The 15205-nt window shown below is 42.3% G+C and overlaps 1 protein-coding gene across 4 annotated transcripts in view; it reads left to right on the plus strand.

Annotated features, from left to right (window-relative positions):
• Positions 1 to 15205, plus strand: part of akap13 (A-kinase anchoring protein 13) — a 94832-nt gene that overhangs the window by 48699 nt on the left and 30928 nt on the right. For 2 of the 4 annotated variants that reach the window (XM_083999935.1, XM_083999936.1), the window contains exons 11-15: positions 7371 to 7516; positions 9822 to 10189; positions 12244 to 12291; positions 13854 to 13916; positions 14866 to 15043. In XM_083999935.1, coding sequence (XP_083856061.1) covers positions 7371 to 7516; positions 9822 to 10189; positions 12244 to 12291; positions 13854 to 13916; positions 14866 to 15043 — 803 coding nt within the window. The remainder of the gene's footprint in view (positions 1 to 7370; positions 7517 to 9821; positions 10190 to 12243; positions 12292 to 13853; positions 13917 to 14865; positions 15044 to 15205) is intronic. The other 2 variants (XM_083999937.1, XM_083999938.1) reach the window with 2 other exon arrangements.

Genomic DNA, 15205 nt, shown 5'->3' on the forward strand with positions numbered 1-15205 from the left:
TCAACTGTGGCTGTGTCTGCGTCTTTTGTCAGCCAACAGTCGAGTTGTGGGTTGGATAGTAATTCTACTGCTCAAGTTGTCGCCCCTGGCACGTGGCTCAGCTGTCGTGTTGCTACGGTGTTGATCGAAATGTGACTTTAAAAATATAATACAGGCATACTATGTTTAATTTTGTTTTGTTTGTTAAAAAGTAGTTGATCATTAGCACATATACGTGTACTTTTTGGGGGAAAGTGTGAGCTTTCCGATACTGAAGGGACTATAAAGCACAGTGTTGATGAGATGGACTCATGTCTGTAGGCCCATTGTTTGTATCTCACACTAAAACGGCATGCACACAGGGATATGGATGCATGCCACGAGCATGGCAATGATGTGATGCATATTTTTGCCAGCTGCACAGGGTGGTAACAGTTGGTGTTATTCCAGTTGACCCTTTTTGTGCTGCGTTTGACCCTCTGGAGATTTTGGAAGTGGCCCAGCATGTGTAACCGAGCTAATTAATGTTAGTGCCAGTGGTGTCACAGGGAAACAGCAGGATGGACGGTAGAAAGCCTGAGGTGAGAGATGTGATGTTAGCTCAGCAGTTTAGCTAACAGTAGGTTACTTAAAGTTAAGTTGGCTTTTTATGCATGTTGTTGTCACTCCTGTTGGATTTAAACTTTAATTCATTCTTCTCTGTCTCTGTCTCTGTCTCTGTCAGTGGTTAACAAGCAAGCAGCTCCTCAGGGTTGTTGAGATGAGCTTAAATATGAACATGCTGGTGTTTATGGTCGCCACGATCAACTTTCGCTATGGAGAAAAACTTTCAAAGTACAGCCGAGCGAGCCAGATGGTAATTAATGTTGGAGTTCAGTTAAAAACGATTAGTATTAGACCATGTAGAAGTTTGACCTCGTGTTGGTGTTAGGTGAGCAGTCAGGGGATTGTTGCTGTCATGAGGAATTATCCTCAGGGGACCACCGATGTCCACACAATTCATGGCTATCCATCCAAAATGTGTTGATATGTTCAGATTTCAGCTTTCACTCTGGACCAACTGATTAATTGATGGACGTTACAGTACCATCCATCCTGCTTTATGTGGCTAAAAACAACATGAGCTTTCTTGACTTTCGGGCAAACAGCCGATAGTTGCCAGGGCAGCTGTGAATGTATTTCTGAGTGAAAGCAAGAGAAATCCTTAAACTGAATTTTAGATGTTGACACATATACGGTATATGTACGTCTGAGCAGCAGCCAGAGCAAGATAAGAAAAAAGGATTCTTTGACCTCTATGAGATGAGACTCTCAGCAGAGACTGGTCTCAATAAAACAGACCAACAGATCAATGAGCTGGATCAGCCTGAAAACAAAAAAACTTTTATTTGTGTGGAAAACAGACAAACATCAGTCTGTTAGATAGAGGAAGATAAAAAGAAGTTGGAGTCAGTGAAATAAAGAAATACAAGGGAAACTCAGGAAACTCAAAGGTGGTAAGAGAAAGATTAAAAAAAAACCTGGAGTGTCAAACGGAAGTAAAATAGAAATGTGTTTGAGGGTGGGATTTCCTCTGAAGCAGCTGGAACAAGTCCACATCACTTCCTCTTTGGTGGAAATATACATCTTGCTTCCTTACTTGACCCCACCCACCCCCTACAGTCTCTCTCTCTCTCTCTCTCTCTCTCTCTCTCTCTCTCTCTCTCTCTCTCTCTCTCTCTCTCTCTCTCTCTCTCTCTCTCTCTCTCTCTCATTAATTATTGGGGATGACAACAGAAGGTAGGGACAGTAGCCACAGCAGGAAACCGACTCACTGCTGGTAACTCTCTATGTGCCTGCAGAATACGGAGGGCAGTAAACGTTATGTTTCTATAGTTTTATCTGAAATCAGCCCCTGATTTTTTTTAATACTTTAAATTTACACCATTGCAAGTGTCTCAATTCGCCATTCACAATCACAAAGCATCCTTGTGAGTTTTTTAAGCCGTTCAAGCAGCAGCATGGTTTTGTTTCTGTCAACCTGTCAGTTGGTGGGTCCACCACTTTGGTTCAGACTGAAATATTGCAACAGTTTCTGGATGGATGTCCTTGAAACTTTGTAAATGCATCAATGGTCTTCTGACAGGACAGGACTAAGGACTTCTGCAATCCCCTGTCTTTTCCTACAGTGCCACAGGGTGTCAAAGTTTCAACTTATTCTGTGAAGTCTGTCAACATCTACTCAGCAGCTTGGCACTACACTATATTTGGTACATGACAGTCAGGGCTCCCAGGTGATGAATCCCAGTGATTTTGATGATCTGCTAACCTTTTCTCCAGGGCCACTGTGAGATTGATATTTTAAGGTTTTGAATCGGGTGCACTGCCTTGACATTTGGTGCACACAATAACACCTAAGAATGATTTGTAAAGCTGTTGCTGACCTCTAAATATTTAATTTAGCACCATCATCACATCAAATGTAAGTTTGTCCGATACTTTGGTTTATGAACTCATATCTGCAAAACTTAAGTCATTCCCCTCAGGGACATCTTCAGGTCAGAGTCAGACCAGAGAGCTCAGTGTTGGTCTGTTTCAGGGTTTCAGTCAATGTCCACTTTGTTGTGTAGCCAACTGTTTCTTGAACATTTCCTTATGTTGATATGAAAAATCTTACTGTTTAGATTACCAAGCACCAAGGATGACACATATATCCGATGATATATCTGAATTTAGCTGCTCCATACTGCTGTTTGTTATGTTTCATATTACATGTATCATTGGTTGAGCCGTAACCTGCTTTGCTCAGCTCAGTGCAGTAACCCTTATTTATGCAGGAGGAGACACACTTGGTGTGCCACGGGTTCAAGGCAAAAATAAAACAGTGAGGAAACAAAGATATAGAAGTAAATCAAAGTGAAGTTTTGAATTATAGTTTAGTTAAGCATGCTCTCTAAAATGTTAGCAAGGAAGACAGCAGAGGACACATCTTAATTTCTGTAAAAAATGAGAGGCTGTATGAAGTGTAGCCTCTAGACAAAGTTGCCAAGACTTTTCAGTTGGTATTTTACTGTTTGCTTTTTTTTTATAATTGGTTTGTTTTGCAAATGTGTGTTGCCCAAACCAACACACTTAAGAGCACATGTTAATGAGATAGTTAATAATCCTTTCACCTGCTGCACTTTCAGAATGTGATACAGTACGTTTTCCATCCCCATGCAGGATACACAGTGTATCACATGTGGTTAGACCCTAGCGGTTTCTCAGTTTTGTCTCCTGAGACCTGCAAAACGTCACCTCAGTTGCACAAAGACAAGTTTGACACACAATGTTCTCAGAACATACAGGAAAAGGAAATGAAGGGTTAAAAGGAGAAAATAATTTTGATCGAAAATGTTGATATTATCTGCAGGAGAAAACACTTACGGTAGCCTCAGTGGCGACGCATCTCCACTAACAGTCTGAAAATGTGCAGAGAAGAGTGTTTTGTGTGTTTTGAGACAGGGAGGCCTGATGGATTCCTTATCTTGCATGGATGATTTTTTTTGGGATCATATCTTCTTTGCAATTTTTTCCTCTGCCGCAGTCATCTAATAACATACACTTCTCGTGAATTCAGCTTCACTTGCTGACATTTGAACCACATTGATAAAAACACCAACAGCAATAACTGTCTGGACTAAAAGCAGCATTTCATCGAGTTGGTTCAGCGTCAGCATGGCAACATCTGAGCCATGAATAGAGCCTATAGCATGACAATATTGACGCGGTTCGTTTGTAAGATCTCTATCTAGGTCACCCATTTTTGCTATGGTTGCTTACATCTGTGATGATCTGAAAGCTGAGGCTTTTTTTTGATGTTGACCCTGTTTGGCTTCTCTAAATAAAAGTCAAATAGATGATGAAAGATAAAATATCTTACAGTTGTGTGAACAGAGTCACAGTAACCAACAACCCCAACCACCCACTGACTCATTATAGGGTCTTACACCTGTTCTCTGCGTCTTTTCTGTGTGTGTGTGTGTGTGTGTGTGTGTGTGTGTGTGTGTGTGTGTGTGTGTGTGTGTGTGTGTGTGTGTGTATGTGAGTGAGTGTGCGTCTCTGTTTGAAAGAGAGGGAGCGAGACAGCTGTTAAAGCTCACAGTCCCCTGCTAGTTTTGGTGGACAGGTGTGAGGGGGTGGAGTCCGGGAAAAAACTCCCATCGTCCACTTTGGCCTCCACCACTTCTCACTCTCCTAACACAACACAGACACACTCAGGCACGTTTCACATTTACATTTTGGCATTATCCATGCACAGAGGAACAAAGAACAGATGAAGAACAAAGGACGAAATGTTTTTGCATTAACCTCCGCAACCTCTTTGGTCAAGGTTACGCTCCCCTGCAGCACTTTAGTCAAAGGTCAGTGGAGTTTTCATGTTCAGACTGTGATCTAACCACCATACTGTAAAGTCATGAAGAGACCGTCTTTATGATGCATGCATACTGTATCACATATAACATGATACAGTACATATATGACCCTGTGTGCGCAATGATCAGTGATTATATTTATTTGATTTATTTGTTTATTTGAATGGGACAGTGCGCATTAATGGACATAAGAACATATAAATATGCCGGATTATAGCAGGATGCTAGTTTCTGTCCGTATATCACACAGCTGAACTTTTGATCTTTGCTCTGGAGAAATGTTTATGCTTTTCCTGTGTGAGGAAAACATGTTTAACCCTCTGCCTGTCATATTGTGGCCAGTGTGGAGTCCTACAGCTTCACATTCAGGCCAATTCCTAAAATAAGATGTAAACTGCAGACACCTCTGATATTATCCCCCTCGTTTCAGAGTTGAACATTATGTCATTTCTTTGTTCTTTTGAGCTCCGTAAATGCAAATGATGGATACTTTATAGCGTCAGCCCACAGATCCGTGCAGCACTGTGCAACTGAGATTCAAAATTTAATTCCAGTCAGATATTAAAACAGCTGATTAGTTCATCCTCTAAGGTTAAGAATGTGTTAATTAGCCAAATCAATGTGGGAATATGTGAAAATCCACAGTTAATTTGATGCAGGAAGTCTCTTGATTGTACTCCCTGTTTTAGTTGCTTATTCATGCAGCGTAATAGCTACTGTAATGTCTGGCTGAGTGATGGAAGCCCCCCATCCCACCTCCCCACCCCCTGATGGCCCCTTCCTCAGAACAGCTGACCTGAGCTGAATCCTGAAGCCTCATGTTTCTAGCAGCCTCAGGATTCCCTGAGGCTGCTCTTAGCTGTTGCCCATGAACATAGTATCATCATGATTATGAGCTCGTTCATTGCACCAACTGCCAGACCTGTTCCGTGTTCTCAGGCTGCAAAAGGTACAAAAAAAACGAAAAACAAAACCATGTTGTGGGACAGGCAACAATGTGGTCTGCCCTTTGTGGTTTTGTGGTTTGGCAGCTTGGCAGATTGGCTGCTGCCACTCACACGCCCGAAAGAAAAAGCTCCTGTCTGAAAAAAAAAGTCAGACCAGTTTCACAATGAATTTTGTACACATTTGATACACAATGTTCTTAGAAAATAAAAGGGTAAAAGGAAAAGAAAAAAAAGTTTAATCTGTAAGTGCTGATATTATCTGCAGGGGAAAACACTCCAGGTAGCCTCAGTGGAGACTTATCTCCACTAACAGTATGAAAATGTGCAGAGAGGAGTTTTTTGAGACAGGAAAGCCTGATGGATACTTCATTTTGTTTGTTATTTCTTACCATACTACCTATTCATTGCTCAAGACTGAAATATTTCCTTTATTTTATTTATTTAACTTTTTTTTATCATATCTACTTTTTTCCTCTGTCGCAGTCATCTACGTAACATCACCTACCTACCACTAACCCTCTCCTGCTGAATTCTATTTAACATCCCTTTTCTTCTCCAAACATTTGAACAACCTTGAAAACGTCCCATAACAGTAAATGTTTGCATTGATTGCAGCTTTCGATAGACCTGAGTAAAAGCAGTGTTAACTTCTGCTGTCCTCTCTCCTTTTGCAGTAACCTCAAACTTAAACTCTGTGACTCCTTGTTGTATGAAAAAAATATGGACATTTTCAGTAATTGCAGCTGTGGGTCGTTGTCAGTGAGAATACAGAATTCATCCATGCACACATACACACACAAGTACATACATGGAACTTCCTCTTGCTCACATGAGTGCAGGGAATGTAAAATGTTCCTGAGGGATAAAGAACAACTTCCGCTTTTCAGGCAGAAATAGACATGAGAAATGATGCAAAATAACAAACTCGGTACATGATCTCATCCAGTTGTTCTTGGCAGCTGGCTAAAGTAAGCCAACTGGTATACATTTGTGGCTGGGGCACAATCTTCCTCTTTTAGTTTGCCCAGGAATATTATCTGTACATGTCCTTACATGTACAAAATATTACAGCAGTGAAACCTTGTTACATAAGAAATGTTGCTCTGTGTTCAGACATTAGGGTGGATTGCTTGTTATTCAGTAAAAAATGGGCTTGAAACAGCATCAGAAATAGTTGTGTGCAAACTCAAATTGGGCTCATGGTAGGCTGCTGTTGAAAAGCAGCTGGTTAAGAAGCACTGGGGCTTGATGGGAAGCACTGACCTGGGGTTTCAGGCCCAGGGTTTATCAGTTGAATGTGATGTGATACATCGTTGGCTTTGACTCAGTGACTTACTCAAGGCACATCACTGCGGCTGCCTTTTCCTGGAAACATGATTGCATGATATCCGTGATTGCTGTTCACCAGACAAGTGTAACTGCAGTGAAAATTACTTCTAAGTTTAAAGCAAATACAAAACACACTGCTGTGGATCCTTTTTTAAACATCAGTGTACCGTTGCCCCGAGGGTTAATAATGGTATATGTGATGCTGCTCTGTCATAAAAGCAGTTTTTCTGGCTCTCACCAGCAAGCAAGATCTTCATTTCAGTTCTGCCCTTAGACCTTTTTTAAAAAAACAAACAAACAAACCAAAAAACGATGACATACAAACAGTAATTGTTTTTCTTTGCAGTTCAGTACAGATGGCTCTAGGCAGGACAGTCAGCCATTGATCCAACAGGCTTTTCACACCTTCTCAGATTCCCAAAGTGCTTTCACTGGTGTCTAACAAACCTGCTTGTGTATTAGAGCCGGGAACCAAAACATATTATTGTGGAAACATGGTGTTTTTCGCTTCAAAAGCTGAGCGCTCTTAATTAAGAAAAAGTTGTAGCACTGAATGTGACGTTAATCAGACAAACAGAACGTTTTTCTGATGAAAACTTCAAACTTTCTTTCGTTATCTTAATTTTTTTACTGATTGCTCAAGTTGAATTGTTTTCCAGTTGACATTGCCATCCCCCCTCTCTGTATATAATTGTTAATGCGTTGTTGTTATGTTTTTCAGGGTCCTCACAATCTTCAGCATTTCCCAGTTTGCCCAATCGGACCAGCAGTACCTCCAGTTGCCCCTCTGCAGTTCACAGAGATTCTGGCAGTGACATAGAGAGCCTCCTGAACGCAGAGCCAGGATACGACAGCATCTTCAGAAAGGTCTGACCTGCTGCGGCTTGTGGATTTTCTATTTGCAGCCGGGGTTGGGTGGGGAAAATTTGCCTCGAGGACGCACAAAGTGGACTGGTTTGCTAATTAGACTGTCCTTACCACACAATCCACTCCCTGGAAATCAGCATTAAGGTGTCCTTGAACAATACATTAGATAATACTGTGTTGATGTGAAGTGAGCAGATTGGTGGTTCAAAATCTCTAATATGAAAACATGGTCAGTGTTGCTGTGTAAGTTTAATGCAGCCTGCTACAGACCCCAATGAATAAATGTAAAAAAATAAGGGAAAGTATATTAACTTTGATTCAGCTCCTTTGGCTGCCGTCCAAAAATGCAACACTCATGTTGCACAGCAAGAAAATATTTTGTGTTTGCCCCTGCAACTAGTCCTGTAGGGATTATATACTATAAATGAAGTAGCTGTTTTGTCAGTCTGTGCTTGGCTTTTTTATTTATCAGCACCCAAGGCTGAGATGCCAAACATCTACTAAGCATCTTTTTAAGCCAGTAGCTCTACACTGCTGCTGAAGAAGCGCAAGCCGCGGTCCCTGCTGTCACTCTGCTGCTATTGAAAGTCTGTTTGAAGCCGCGCGCCCTTTGGTTAAAGTTGAAATACTTGTATTTCTCACTTTCTGCTGTGTTGAGCACTTGAATCGTGCTCATGGTAATATGACGTGTATGTCCTTTCTTTGTTATAAAGAACAATAGAAGAAGCTGCTGGGGAGTGTACAGTCTGATGCTGAGGGTTAGGACGCTGTAGATGGAGCAGCGATGGACTTAATGTGCCATGAAGGCCATAAGCTTTAATTCCAAATAAAGATCACAGCAGTTGAATTCAGTTTTAAAAGAGGCTTAATGTCTGCACTGCACTGCACTGCGGGGGAAAGTGTATTTTCCTTTGCACCATGCAATTCTGTACATTTTTTATGTAACTCAAAGGAAGGTCGTGGCATTGATAACATGTCAGCTGAATGCCCAGGTGCCCTGAGCAATGCCTTGCTCAGGGCACCCTGAACTACGGTACTCAATAATTATACAGTGCAAGGACACGAGCATCATCTTAAATCTAAATCAAAATCTAAAATACAAAGTTTAAAACGGCTGATTCCTCCTCCTAGCCCTAGTGCTGAAGTCATGTGACTCACAAACATACACTGCAGCAGCATGCACTCTGAATACACATAAACACATGCACTCTTTCACTCCCAGAGGAAGTTGTGTGCGCAGCATAAAGCAGATCTTTCATTCCCGGCTCTCTCAACAGAAGCAGTTCTATGCTTGGCTCTCACGTTGCAGCTGGCTGCACAATAGGCCCAGTTAAAGCTCACACCTACAAATTAGCTCTAAATGGACTATTCCAAACTTGTGTGTTTGTGTGTGTGCATGCAAGAACTCTTTCCCACCAGACGTAGGCAATAACACATTCACCAGCACTATTTGTTTTCATAGTTTTATTCATTGCTTATATTACAAGGCTGTCAGACCAGTCAAGGACAATGAAAGGAGTCCCAGCATTTTTGGCCTCCTCCACCATACATTCTGCATTTTCTGATTTGCAAAGATTCCTATTATTGCCAAATACTGTATATCAACTGCACCCTGCAGCAGTGATGTATACACCATGACTTGACTATACACTGTACATTAACTTAAAAACACTTTCCTGGGAAAGGTTTGTTTTTGCAAGGAAGCTGTTATTTAATGGTGCTTGTTTTAATGTCTGTGTTGCTATTATGACTCTGGCTCATTATGCCTGAGCTTTGGCATTTGGTCCTCATTATATCCCATTCCTGTGGGTTAAATAACTTCACTAACTCCCCTTAAATTCATCTCCTGCTTTAGTTCAGAGATGCTGATAGCTATACTGTGTATAAAAAGTCGTACGCCATAGGTAATTAAAAGGAATTTTAAAGACATCTGCTCTCTGCGTCTTTCAAAATAGTGAGATTGACTTTATGGGGGGCCATAAAGTTATTTTCTTGTTCAGGGTTAAAGTTTCCACTTTTCTAACATTGCCTGTTGGAGTTCACTGTGGTTATAATTCATTCTCCACTGGAGCATTCCTTAATTGACTGTAGAGTGGAAGTGTGGACTTAAAAAAAACACTCCTGGTCCCTGAAATAATAAATCAATCGGTATTTCATCAGAGTTTGGCATTGACTTTAGTCATTTTTGAAGTTTGAATTTCTCAAAGCCCATGGTAAACCATCACTTTGACAGTTCTGCCCAGGTGCACGATGCAGGGCAGTGGGGCATTCGAATAATTATGTGTTTTCGTTTTAATGTTTGCAGAATGATGAACCTGTGACAGGGGGAGACAGCGCCAGCGAGGTTTCCGTCTCCTGCTCCTCCACAGACGACACCGCTAGTGTCGGCCCGTCCAGCTCCAGTCCCGAGGGCAGCCAAGGGTTGGGCTGCAGCTGGAGCCCAGAGGAGGGCATCCAGACTGGGGCTGCCACCTCTGCAGGATTGGATGGTGGAGGAGGAGGGGGAGGAAGTGCAGCAGGAGAAGCTGAAGAAGAGGCCAAAGACAGAGTGACAGAGGTGCCGCGACGCTCTTGCCTCCTCCGGAACAGTCTCCGCTCCCTCTCACCTCTACGCCGCCACAGCTGGGGTCCTGGGAAGAACAACGGAGGCGACGCAGAGATGAACCAGCGGAGGTGAGACTGCAAAGGCCTCTGGATTATATATCATTCTTTAACATGAAGAGTTGTTGCTTATAACTCAGATGAAGTTGAAATGGTTTTGAAAACAAGGCAATGCTGCTGCTGTTGCTGCTGCTGCTGCTGCTGCTGCAGGTGTTTGTCTGGTGTTAGTCAGTAGATGTCAGTAGACCTGAAGTGGGCAGATGTCAGCATTATTAGAGCTTGTTGATGCCACTCCCTCTGTGCCATGTTGAGTTTTTCCTCCTCCTGCTGTGGCCAGCTGTGCTGCCATTTGTCTGGTGTTGTTAGGAAGCTACCAAAAACTGTCTTTGTGTATATGCATCTGTGTACGTGTGTACACAGGGATACACACCACCTTGACTTGAACACATGCACTTACACACACGGATTCCAAGTCACACTGTCACAGCATCGTGTGCAGCAGTCATCAGTTAACACATACTACTTGCGTTGACACAGTAACAATGCTAATAGACACAAGACAAAACACACACATCAGACCTTGCAACCCATTTTGTGTTCTGCAGAGCAGCAGCCTGTCAAAAAATATCTGCAGTGTAGCTGCCTGTTGGAGAAACAACGGAAAAACAACTCATTGTGCAGCCATCACCACAGAGCTTACGTTAAGTAGTCTTTCTTTACAGCGTAACTAATGACATTGAGTTTGGATGTTTCTAAGCATTAATTTCTAAAGTTTAGCTTTAGACTAGTTAAACTGGTTTAAATGTAAGAAAACAGTCCAATTTACCACGATGAGCCGTGTTAAGTCGTCTCACTGATGAGGATCACAGCATCTGCAGGTAAATGATGTTATACTGGTTTATAGAAAATGGCTGATGATAGCAGCAACCTTCCTCCAGTCTAGTAGTTATATCCCAATTTATTCTAACAGATACATACAACCTCATTTTCATTTTGGGATAAAAATTCTGCCAAAGGGTGCCCTGATCATGTTGCCGGTCCTGCTGTCCACATTGCTTGTTTACAACATCTGAGCATTAGCGCATGGAGATGCTACAGTTAACTGGTGCTGCAAATTAATTAAATACTTATAATTAGTTTAAACTGAATAGTATTTCTGGTGCTGACAAGCAGGAGCAGCAATGTTAAATAGTTTGTTTGACTGATTGAGCACATCCCACTTCTTAACAGAGAGACCTGTACTGGTCTTTTGACATGAGGTCAATGTTACAGATCAACATGATCTGATGATAATCAGGCAGCTGGAGCACATGAGAAACTGGAAAAGTGTTGAAGTTAAAACTTTTAGAAAAGGTTCTTCTTGCTGCTGCATGAACACACAATCTGTAAAGAATAAGAGCTGTGACAGTAGAACTATAACACACATGCAAAGCAGTATAGGAAAATCAAAAGAGACTCAAACACATGGCATCATAAGAAGTCCAAAGCTGTAGCTAGTAGTTGATTAACATAGCTTAGCATCAACACAGAAACAGAGGGAGACAGCCAGCCAGACCACAGTCCACCTATTAGCACCACTTCAGCTCACCCACTTTTAAAATTGCAAAAATTACATTTTGTGGTTTTACAGGGAATTTATTTCTTCACTGCTACCGGCCATGACATAGTTTGGCACAAAAAATGTTATACTTTTTTTCTCTCTCTCTTTTTTTTTTATTTTTTTTATTTTTTTACAGGTGCTGGTAGTTGGATTTTGTCACCTGTTTTCAGTGTTTGTGCTAAGCTAAGCTTACTGTGTCCATAATGTAGCTCAACTTCATTTATTGAACAGAAGTGGTATAATTTTTCTCTAACTCCTGGCTAGCTCCTTTGTTAAGATCTTTGCTCTGAACAAAATGTCATTGTTATGACTCCATCATGGTGGTGTGGGCCTTAGAGCCTTTTTCACAGACAACAGTGCTATAATAGATATCTAACTCACTGAAAAGATAATGGACCCCTCATTAAGTAATAGAGTCTGTTCATTCATTGATCATGCTCTTATTGCCCTGCCATCCCCTCATGTCCCATCTCATCTCACCCATCATATACCACCCCCTTTCTCTGTCTCATCCATCACTTTCCAGTTCCATCCGTAGCCCTGGTGAGGGGAAGCCGACCTTTCACAGGAGAAGGTACTAATGAATCACATTCATCAGCTCATGTATTGTATAGACTAACCTGTTGCTGGGTGAGAACATTAATGTAGGTGTAGCCCCTGTGGTTCTCCCATTTTTTAATGTATGCTCGCTGAACTGCTGCTGCATTGTGCTCCATCCCTGCAGGCTACCGCACTGAAAAATGTTGCTCTCGTTTCACCCCTTGGAATGTGCAAGAAATACTGTGGCAAATAGATGGTTGAGACACACTGGTGTTTTTTATTGCAGTGGTAATAACAAGCAGCCACACAGAAAGAGGGAAGAGGGGAGTTTAGCTCTGCAGGCTCAGAGGACTGTATTGGCCAGAGATTGAGAACAGGGTTTTGTTGTCGTGTTTTGTTTTTTTCTTTTTTTTCTTTCTTATTTTCCTTTTTTGGTGTAATAAGTTCCTGTAGGGAGAGATTTTTGTCAAGACCTCAGAGGAGTTTTGAATTTCAGTCCTGAAGGAGACATTATGCCACAGCAGTGAAAACAGGATGGAAGTTGTGCTGGCATTGCACAGAACTGGTCTAGATGAATGGCTATGACTGTATAAAAAACTATGCTGGCAGCAACCAAGCCAAAGTCTGTGTCATCCACCATCCAGTGATCATGATGCTATGACCCAGAGCAGAGTTGTTTAGGATGAACCAAACCCTGTGAAGACGATCTTGCAGCTTTAATGGGCCAAAGCCTCTGTAGTGAGGACTGATGGCGGTCATAATTGTAGTGCCGTGTTGGGGGAGACTAGTCTAGGTCGTTAGGACCCACATGTCATGTTTCAACCATCTGGTATGACTGCAGTGAAGGCCTGGAGGATGTTAGCTGGAGATCTGTATGAGATACTACATCAGCAGGATCTCAGCATCACAACACAGACAGTAATCTGTCACTGCTTACTGTATCAGTGAATAGAGAAGGTCAAACATGGTTTTCGAGGTCAGATGTGCCAGTCAGCAGTTTTTTAAATACTTTTTTTCTTGTTCCTCAGTAATATTTTGATGTCAGTTTGTTATTCCCTAAAAATAAGCATCGTTCTCATCACAGCTAGATCCAGACGGATGCTGTATTGATGGATTGTTGATATTTCTCTCTTTTGATATTATTACTTTTTTAGTTTTTACCTTCAACGTTAGTAAAGAATTTAGACCAAGACCCTCTGGTGGGCTGCCCCTACTATCTGTCAGATTATAATTAAGACATGGCTCATATGATTAGAGGCCACTGCTGTAAATGGGTCGCATCAGAGGCTGTGCAGTGTTAACATTACCTAACAAGTACCAAGGCTGCTCTAACATTAGGAGGCTGCGTGTCTGGGTAACAACTTGTTTATTTCCTGTCTGCTATTGATGTTATAATAATCATGGCAACAGGAAATAAACCTTAACACATTTACAGTATATATGTTTGACTGTGTGAACTGATGCACTCCAGTCCAGATTGTAGACTGCACTTCACACCAGTCGCCGTACTTGCTTGTCCATCTACCCATCACTCCTCTTTTATCTCTTTCACCTCTGTTCTTCTCCTGACTAATCCTCCACCTCAAACTCTGTTAGTATCAGCTGGTGCCCTCCTGATGCTCCCCACAGCCACCGTGTGGAAGTAGTTAGTTCCCTCAGGTACAGTGTGTGTTTCTGTGTGTGTATGTGTGTGCTGTTTTTTTTCCTCTTCTTGCCAAGAGCCCATGACCTACTTTGAATTTGGTGTATTTACATGCTGCTCGATTTGCATTTGACGTTGTTGTGGCCGTACATACCTGTGTGCGTATATGAATGCCCTTCCCAGTTGGTCTGCCAGTCAGTAACTTCCTGTAGCAGAGAGCTGCTGGTGTTATTCATGTTTCAGTGCCTCGGACCTTCTGCTCTATGGGAAAGTATGTAATAATACTGGCAGGAAGGAAGCTTTAATATGACAAATATAGTCATCTGCATTCACAGCCCCGAGGATAGGTGAGTGCTGCTCCATCATTGGTCACTGGTAATCACATAGTCATGGTTCTTTTGGTCCAGTTTAGGTTAGTGATGTTTGAATGTGTTGGACTGATGATTTACTGGATAATGGAGTGCCATATAGACCCAAGGGCTGGAGATAAGAGAGATTTACTGCTGGAGCTTTAACTATCACAGAGTCTGTCCTGAAGCGAATAGAGCTGCAGCCGTGCAGCATATCTCATCCTGAAATGTAGCTGTAGTTTTCTTCTCCATAATCATTGTATTGGATTTTTCAAGGCCTCTTATTTCCAGTCATAGATCGATGTAATAGGGTTTGTAAATCACAGTTGCAGAGCTCCCTATGCTGATGCTGATGTAGGAAATCATTTGCTGCTGCTTCAGCTGTAAATCTGCTCCGGAGCACAGTGATAACTCAGCTGGCTAAACACTGTGCAGGACCAGCTGTGTGTATGCATGTCTGTCAACAGGTGCATGCATGCATGTCTACGAGTGTGTGTGTGTGTCTTTGATGCAACTCTAGTTATGGGTAACCAGCAAACTGTAACATGTTGAGTGCTCAATGCAGTCAATTTCTCCTTCACTGAGGTCACCTCTTGTATTGTGTGTGTCTGTGCAGCTACAGCCTGGAGGGGCTTAGTGGGGGGCCAGAGGAGCTGAGAGGTCGCACTGTCCAGGGGCCCCGAATCCTGGAGCCTTTAAGGATGCCCCGACAAGACAGCGATGACAGGGGCTCACTGGTCTCTCTGACAGAGGAGCAGGAGGAGCTCGGGGAGCATGGCAGACTTCATGACCAGGTCAGCCAACACACACCAACACAATCACACAAACACGCACAGGCTCATCGAGTTTGTCCTTTAGATGTCATACTGTATCTGCATACTGTCGCATATTGGAGCCAGAGGGATCCTCATAAACATCCTCAGCCTAATTCACATGAGAGGAAAGATGGATATGAA

Source organism: Trachurus trachurus, assembly GCF_905171665.1.
Source record: "Trachurus trachurus genome assembly, chromosome: 3".
NCBI lineage: Eukaryota > Metazoa > Chordata > Actinopteri > Carangiformes > Carangidae > Trachurus > Trachurus trachurus.